The sequence below is a fragment of the Anabrus simplex genome, chromosome 1 (genome assembly GCF_040414725.1).
Source record: "Anabrus simplex isolate iqAnaSimp1 chromosome 1, ASM4041472v1, whole genome shotgun sequence".
NCBI lineage: Eukaryota > Metazoa > Arthropoda > Insecta > Orthoptera > Tettigoniidae > Anabrus > Anabrus simplex.
In genome coordinates, this window is record NC_090265.1 from 359,572,673 (window position 1) to 359,582,143 (window position 9,471).

Here is a 9,471-nt window from a genome sequence, read left to right on the forward strand (position 1 = left end):
TCCCTATGGGAATCGGCCAAGCAGGCATCAATTTTTGGTAATGAGACAAAGTCTCTCATAGTGCATTGGCACTGCAGGTGGCTCAAAGTAGCCTATGCAGTGGCCTCCATGGTATGCACTAGCCATGCGTCTTGGTAGGTGTGCTAGGTACCAACTGATGAGCACAACCTAGCACACGGGACCGAAACGCTGGCAACCAGGAATGAGTTAGCTGGAAAATTGATAATGTCCAATAACGGACCATTTATATTGGTATTAAGAAGTATATTCCGGGCTGTCAGTGGAGAGGTGGTGTGGAAGGATATTAGTAGATAAATAAGCATGAGTGGAGCTTTTAAAAATGGGGAAAATCATAATATGAAGATGAAGTTTGAATTCAACGGGTAAATGTTCATTTATGGAACAAAGAATGAGGAATTGGAGTAATTCATCAAGGGAAATGTTTGATAAATTTTGAAGTTCTTTGAAAACATTTCCCTAAATATAGATATTTAATGATTCAGGAATCTTGATATTACGGTACTAAACATTTCACTCCCGTATAATCTTGCTCTTGTGCAAGCTGAACCTGAAATAGATTTCACAAACTCAGAGGTTCAGAAATATATCCAATGGCTACAATTCATAAAACAAACAGTCACTGACCAAGTCTCCAGGAAGTCGAGGTACACATTTGTGTACCTACAATCTAAAGAGGACATACCTAATTATGGTAACTTTCTTTTCTGTTCATTTTGATGGTTATCCTGTATTAATATTGTATTTTCTAGTTGAAATGTTGTGATGTGACAATAGCCATGTTGTTGTGTATTTCAGTATTCTGCCCAAATGCTAGTTTGTTCCACAAAAGCTCTACCATCAGCTGTCATAGATGGCCTAGGCGCCACTGAAGAGGGAAATGAGGAGGTTGTTTCCTGTTGCTTTCATCACCAAGGCAGATGTTGCTATTACATATCAGTCTACCAAGCCCACTTAGGCGCACGCACCAACCGACCTTATGAGCGACATTTTCACATCATGCATAACAGGAACTCGCTGCATAAGGAATGACATTCCTGGCGTCGCTCATACCTAAATCACTTTTATATCGTTGAAGCCAAGATATGAGACTTGAGAGAGGTCAATATAAGTAACAAATTTACTCTAGACGATACCAGAAGACATAGTACACTGTTAACACTGTTTCTCGCCAGCAACGCCAATGTTAACCATGTCTAGCTGCGATTGATCTCCAGAACAAGATCTCTACACTCTCTCTCAGCTACACAGTTGATGCTATATTTAAAAAAAAAACCGTATTGGCACAGCAGGACAGAATGAAATTATCAGTGAGAGAGAGAGAGAGAGAGAGAGAGAGAGAGAGAGAGAGAGAGAGAGAGAGAGAGAGAAAGAAAGAGAAAGAGAGAGAGAGAGAGAGAGAGAGAGAGAGAGAGAGAGAGATATTAACTTGGCACTACTGGTGCTCTTACTCTATACAATAATGGTGGCACTGGGTCACCTTCACCCAATGTTCTGAATGTGGATATTTATACATTCATTCGTACACATTGACATACATTTACAGATGTTCTCAAATTAAAATCAAAATGAAATATTTTTATTAACCAATCTACAACAACATTATTAAATCAGAAGGAAGTGGATTGCAAAGTTACACCTATTACACCCAGCTCATAAAAATACAAAAATGATTGGTGTTCAGGAATACTGTTATAAACATGTCCTTTCTTGTCTTATTTAGACAACAGAGCGTCCATTTGTGTGGATTACAGGCAGTCACTACATACCAGCTTCCCATGATTTCCAAAAACAAACTTGAAACAAACTGGACAGGAATGACATGTTTTTGTGCCCTTGTTGCTGGGACAAAACTCGCATCTCTTCCTTTTTTGAGGGTCTTCCTGATGGTCTGTTGCCTTTGTGCAAGTTACCTCACCTTCTTTGAGTAAAACAAAGATTTCAGGCATCAGTTTCTTTGGCAGACTCATCTGCTGCAGTCTCAATCTCATAAAATCCACAACCAGTTCCTGTCCTAATAACTTCAGGAATATCCTGTGAACCATACACCCACATTTGTCATTACAAGAAAACACTACATGAGCATTCACTGCACCTAAATTAAGGATAAAATATTGGTTACAAATGTGCAAACAAATTAAGAGGATGACAGTGGATACAAACTGTACCCGAAACTAGTGTCAATGGGTCACTGTGACCCGGACATGTCAACAGTCCACAAGGAATGGGTGTGAACTGAGATATGGTGGCTGGGTTGTGAAGAGAGGGGGTGCCAGGACGGTACCAGAAGGGAGAAGTACAGCTGCTGGCCGGCTGAGGAAATAAAAGCAGAAATGTGTGGTGTTGAGTCAAAGGTTCAATCAAACAATGCTGGTCTGCATTTATGGCAGTCACCCAGGTGGCAGATTCCCAATCTGTTGTTTTTCTAGCCTTTTCTTAAATGATTTCAAAGAAATTGGAAATTTACTGAACACACACTGAAATGAAATGTCGTATGGCTTTTAGTGCCGGGATATCCCAGGACGGGTTCTGCTCGCCAGGTGCAGGTCTTTCTATTTGACACCCGTAGGCGACTTATGCATCGTGATGAGGATGAAATGATGATGAAGACAACACATACACCCAGCCCCCATGCCATAGGAATTAACCAATTAAGGTTAAAATCCCCGACCCAGGCGGGAATCAAACCCGGGACCCTCTGAACCGAAGGCCAGTACGCTGACCGTTCAGTCAACGAGTCGGACACTACACACTAACAAGGTAAAAGACACTAGATAGAACTACACAGACACATTGGGTGAGATTGCCAGACTGAAGAATGAGTGCGGCAAGAGTGCAACCTTGGCAAAAATCCCGTATAATAGTGACCCAGCACCACCATTCTCGGGTTAAGAGAGGTGACCACTTTTAGATACGATACACTACAGGTATTCCACATAGAGCATCATTGGGGGGGGGGGGGTGTATCAGAAAATGGATGGCATAAGATTTGTTCACACTGTACCAATTTAACTGTTAGAAACTTCAATCTGTAAGTTTAGAAATAAGGGTCTACTGTATGTTACATGGTCCATATCTTTAAACAGAGAAGGATTTGCATGTTCTCACACATACTTGACATGGCACAAGTTTACATTGATGCAATCTACTCAAACAATCATAACCACTGAAGAATTGTCAAATTTTACAGTATACCCCTTAGATGGCATTACAAGTTATTAAGAATTAGGTATAGGTGAGAAAGAATACCGTATTGTGGTGTCACACACACACACATTTCTTGACGTTTCTGTACTACCCTCTCCTTTCTTACAAAGCTAGGGACTCCCTAACTGACTATGCATGGACCAGTAGCTGAACACTAAGGTGCAACTATCTCATAAACAAGATTACAGACTATCAATAACATGTAAACATCTGGGCTACGGTTATGAAAAAACTTTACATAAACTATCATAGACAAAGCAGTTATATCATAAGCAAAATTACGCCAAATTATTTTCAAATAAAACGTCGACTTTGATTATACTTTGAAGAATAGACTCATATTAAACACTGCATTGATATTACCTCTTGGTAGGCACCTTCTCGTGATTTGTAGTAATATTGCCCGTGACCTCAATTTCCACGTCAGCCATGCCCTAACACAGATTGCAGCTGGATAAACAACTATAACTACCACTCTGCTTCCGAACTATCATTCAAAACGGCTTCTTGTCACAGCACACTACCTAAACGGAGAACGAAGAGACTGCCAACAAACTATTATCTGTACACCATAGAAACTACCATATTACTGACGTACACCTGACGTAAGCTAATGTCATGTCTATCAGCTGATCGTTCAGTCTTTGTATCATACAGCGCATAGTTAAGTGCTATTTCGCGTTATTAATAATGAAGACATACGAATCCATGGACTCTGCAACTTACATCATTTCTTAAAACTAAAATACAATATTCTAAAGAAGAATAACTACCAATACACTGTTTCAAAAATATAACATTTTATTATAAGAAGAGGTTATTGAAAGTCATGTTAAAAACGTAATATCTGAATACAGTTTACATATTAGAATTACAATGGATCAACTTATCACTTCTAACAGTCTCTTCATTAGTATTTTTGTAACCTAGCAACAGCTAATTGATTAAAAAAATATTCCCATGCCGGGAATCGAACCCGGGCCTGCTGGGTGAAAGCCAGCTATCCTAGCCACTAGACCACATGGGATACATTCACTGAAGTGTCAAAGTTTTGATGAAAACCAATGCTAACTTTGTAAATTACACTGAAGCGATGGGATTAAGTTTTAAGTGACTTATTATCACATACTTATATGTTCGATTTAAGTCTTTCTTTCTTTCTTTCTTAATCTGATTACCCTCCAGGGTTCGCTTTTCCCTCGGACTCGGCGAGGTATCCCACCTCTACCGCCTCAAGGGCAGTGTCCTGGAGCTTCAGACTCTGGGTCGGGGGATACAACTGGGGAGGATGACCAGTACCTCGCCCAGGCGGCCTCACCTGCTATGCTGAACAGGGGCCTTGCGGGGGTAAGGGAAGATTGGAAGGGATAGACAAGGAAGAGGGAAGGAAGCGGCCGAGGCCTTAAGTTAGGTACCATCCCGGCATTTGCCTGGAGGAGAAGTAGGAAACCACGGAAAACCACTTCCAGGATGGCTGAGGTGGGAATCGAATCCACCTCTACTCAGTTGACCTCCCGAGGCTGAGTGAACCCCGTTCCAGCCCTCGTACCTCGTACCACTACCTCCGGAGGTGGCAGCTAATCACACTAACCACTATACCACAGAGGCGGCCTCGATTTAAGTCGCGGGTTTTAAGTGCGCTAGAAAGCCAGAGAGATAAAAAATTTCATAAACGTCACCAGCGCAGGAACCGCTGTTTAATATTCATTTGTCATTTAAATAACCCAACATAGAAGAACTGATCAACCGATATTCAACAACAGAACGGGGACCATCTGTGACCAAACAAAAAAATATGAAAACCAATGAAACAACCAATAGGAACAAAGACGCGACGGATTCAAAACAAGAATTCCCCCCTGCCCCGCTCTTAGAAAAAGGAAACAATGAGCAACAACAAAGAAACAATAACACAAAGGTACAAAGAAAAGCGGATACGGGAGAAGAAAGAAATAAGCAACAGCAGCCACAATCACAAAGCACTCAGCAACACCGACCAGCGCCTAAAACATTAATTTGGCACTGGAACAGTAGTAGACAACCTACAAGCGGCAGATAAAAAAGCCTGGCTATTTATTGGGAAGTTGAACCAAGGAACATCTTCAGAGACGGTGACAAACTATCTGAGGAAGAAAGGAATCCGAGGAAACATCAGTTGCGAAGAGATCATAGGAAAAAACAAAGCCTATAAAGTTGGAATCCCATTCGAATGTCTAGAAATGACATCTAATCCTGAATTCTGGCCAAGAAGAGTAACTGTGCGTCAATTTCGTTTCTCCAGGAGGAGCGAAGGCATATCTCTCGAATAATTCCAAAAGTATGTTCCTTTGGAATGTAGAAGAGCTAAACGGACTGTTAAAACTAAGCCCAGAAAACACTCTACAAACATCAGACACACCGGTACTAGTTCTCACAGAAACATTTCTCACGAAACATATCGACTGTACAAGGAATCTACTCTATCCACTCTTTAGCAAGGAAACAAACAGAAGGAAGACCATCAGGAGGTGTATCTATCTTCTACAAACCATGGATAGGACCCGTGAAGACCCTACATACAAAAGAAAATCTAATATTTGCAAAAACAATCAAGTTCATGGTAATAGGTATCTATATAGGCCCGAACACCGAATAGAGGAAAATAATGAAGCTCCTAACGCTTTCCTTCAGGAAAATTCCAAACACAGAAGAAAACATTATACTAGCTGGAGATATGGACTGCAGATTAGACAAACCCGATTTGAAATATAGAGCTGTCCTCACATTCCTTGATGAAGACAATTTCAAATTAGCGAACGATCCTAAACGTAAAACTTATTTTGCCCACAATTGCAGTAGCACCATCGACCTGGTATTCCATAAAGGAGAAGATATACAAATTCTAGAACAAAGGGTTTGTGGACTTCACTAGTAACTCCACTGAGAAAACACATTACCATACAGACCAAACTCTCAGTCAAGATTCAAAAGAAAATTGTAACAACAAACGTAAAATCACCGTATCCACGAAGAAAATTAGGAAAGTAACTGAAGCAGAAAAGGCAATCAAGGAGAGTGATTTAAACACAGCACTAAAAACAATCAACAATATGCTAAAAGCAAGCATAACCCACAAACCGAACACAAGGAAAGCTCAACCGTGGTTCGACAAGGAGTGCTACCGGTACTCAGAAAGATAAAGCCAAGCGGTAGCTGTGAAGGCCCTTCAGGAACTCTGACAAGTGGTGGCAAAAAGGGCTCTGGTTAAGACGCAGCAGGTCGTTATGCTACTTAGGTTCCAAAATGGGTAAAATATAAATATGTAAATAAATTCAATGTTAATTTTAATCTTATACCAGTTGTATATTATTATTAGAAGTAATTTCACATACTGTATATGAGTTGACTATGTTTGTAAGATATTATAAGTAGAATTTTGTAAACAATATAAATTTATTAAGGATGATGTGTGTGTTTAATAGAACAAATTATTAGCGTAAATTGTATAATATTGTATTCTAGGAAAATTTTCTTCGTCTCTTGTTAATTTAAAATTTAGTGCTTAACAATAATGTATTTTAGTGTACCATTTACCACCGAGGTAGACACCTCATTTGCAAATAAAAAGATTTTGATTTGAGGTGAGTTCAAAACCAGAACACCTACGAGTATAAGGCGAAAACCGGAGATATTACAAGAACCTACTAAAACAAAAACGTACTCATTACATAGAGAAAGAAGGTAAAAAAAACCGCTGAAGAAGCAATAAAGAACTCATAGGCCTATATATCCATCAGACCCAGCAGATCATCAAGACCTAGCAACGTAGAGATAGGAACTTGAGAAACGCACTTCAGTCATATTCTTGACAACGCAAGGAAACACGCGGCGTATGAAATTGAATACAGCAACCAGCTTGAAGCAATATCTCCCATAACCAAAACAGAGATGTTAGACACTATCAGAGCTACAAAATTCAAAATGGACCGGATGGGTTTTATAATTAGCACATCGAGAATCCGCGCAGTACCTACCTAGCAGAAGTATGGTCCAAACTGTTTAACAAATGCCTAGAATTAGGAAATATTCCCGATGAATGGAGAAAATCAATTATAACCCTCTATAAAGGGAAAGGTGAAACCAACGATCCAAACTCATACAGAGGAATCGCTCTGGAGAGCAATATTTTCAAGCTGTTAACAAGAATTCTAACCAATAGGATCGTTGAAGAAGTAGACTTCAAAATGCTAGAGGAGCAATTTGTATTTAGATGAGGAAGAGGAACCTTGCATGCAATTCAAAATCTACTCAATGACATAGAAGAAGCACAGATGCTTCACAAAGGAACATTTTTATGCAGTCTTCATAAACTATACAAAAGCCTTGGACATATTATACAGGAAAAAACTAATGTCAAAACTCCAAATTATGATTGGAAATGAAAACCCCCTTACAGTTATAATACGAAATATTCTAGCATACAACCAGATCACCATAGACGATGTGACCTGCAAAACAAAGGAAATCACCCAAACTAATGGAGAGCTGCAAGGCTCAGCCCCATATTATTCAATATTGCCACCGCGGATGTAACAACGGCAATCAGAGAAAGAGCGAAGGATGCAGTGATCTACATATATGCAGATGACATGGTCCTAGGATCAACAAAGAAGGAAGACCCCCAACACGCTTTCTCAGCGCTGGCTGAATGGGCAGGAAATAAGTCTGAAAATAAACTGGACAAAACTCAACAGATATTTTTTCGGAAAGGTGGACGAAATGCAGCAAACGGCAATGCAGAATATGAAGACGGCAAAGTGGAAATAGTAAATTCATACAAATACCTGGGAATAACCTTATAGACTATAGGGGCGTTCAGACTACACATAAAAGACAAAGTAGTTGCAGCCATGAAAGCCAAGTACATCAACAATTTACAACAGTTATCCTTAAAAACAGCTATGCGCCTATTCGACACAAAGATCCTGCCAATACTCACCTATGGAATCCATTTGATATGGGAAAGACGAACAAAGAAAGACCTGGCCACCATTGAAGGAGTTAAAGCAAAATTCCTAAAAACCATAATGGGCATCACAAAATACACACATTCCCGCCTAACATACGAACTAGCATGGGAACCCTTCCTTCTGAACTGAGGATAAAACTACCATTAACATCCACAAAGAATGTAGAAGCACATCTAACGGAGAGACGGAAGAAGAGAGAAGAAATTCCGCTAGAGTTCTACAGCACAGATGCCATGTTGGATCGAAATTGGACTTCTTCTTCTTCTTCTTCTTCTTCTTCTTCTTCTTCTTCTTCTTCTTGAAAGGTGTGGTTGGACTCATGTGTCATCGTCCAGTCACGAAAACATTAATTACTTTAACACTGACACATGTATCACTCGTATTGTACTTTAAAATGTAATTGATAGAAAAAACATACCATAGGAGACACACAAGAAACGATGATAACATATAGACAGAGGGTAAAGAGATTTATATCCTACCAAAATTATGATAAACATTTTGCAATGGAAGAGTGAGCATAAAGAGACTCTCAGAGGATTATAATATAATATGTGCATCATCAAGAAACTGATTTATGCTGTTCACAAGAGTAGGAGTTAGAGAGGATAATAAACACGAAATACTTGTGGGGAAGGGGATGCCCATGTTAAGCAAAGAGGATAGGAAGCGCTGGCGGGGAACGTCAAAAGCAGGACATTGTAAAAGAAGGTGATTACTGTCAGTATCAGACAAGCCACAAGCACAGGAAATTGGGGGAGGAAGATGAAAACGATTTTTATATTGGGAGTAAGGGCATGATTAAAACGTAGACGTATAATAGATGTGATATGGCGCCGAGAGTACGTACCATAATAAAACCACGGTTTAAGAGGAATAACAGGTTGTAATTGATGATAAAAACATCCCTTTTCTCGTGACGTTTCATTCCAATCGGACTGCCAATGTCGATATGCTATATCCCGCACTTCATGAATGAGACCAGAAGGGGGGATAGCAAGAAAAAGAGGGGGGATTGTTGTGATGCTCGTTTAGCTGCCTGATCAGCAGTCTCATTCCCCATGATACCAGAGTGACTGGGAACCCAAACTAGAGTTATATAAACACCAGAACGAGTAAGGATATATAAGAGATACTTAACGCTATATAAGTACCAATTAGGGGAACAGAGAGGCGAGCATAAGGCATGCAGAACATTTTGTGCATCCGTGAAAATCGTAACTTTATCATAAGCATG

General features: G+C 39.9%; 1 protein-coding gene and 1 non-coding gene across 2 annotated transcripts in view; both read right to left on the bottom strand.

Moving 5' to 3' along the window:
• The window catches only part of LOC136866137 (prenylated Rab acceptor protein 1), a 40,045-nt gene extending 36,175 nt beyond the window's left edge, over nucleotides 1–3,870 (bottom strand). Inside the window, exon 1 of the mRNA XM_067142842.2 lies at nucleotides 3,589–3,870. Coding sequence (XP_066998943.1) covers nucleotides 3,589–3,656 — 68 coding nt within the window. The 5' untranslated portion in view covers nucleotides 3,657–3,870. The remainder of the gene's footprint in view (nucleotides 1–3,588) is intronic.
• A 310-nt stretch (nucleotides 3,871–4,180) lies between these two features.
• On the bottom strand, nucleotides 4,181–4,252 carry TRNAE-UUC (transfer RNA glutamic acid (anticodon UUC)). Its single transcript has one exon. It is a non-coding gene; the product is annotated as a tRNA-Glu (tRNA).
• Nucleotides 4,253–9,471: the final 5,219 nt, after the last annotated feature.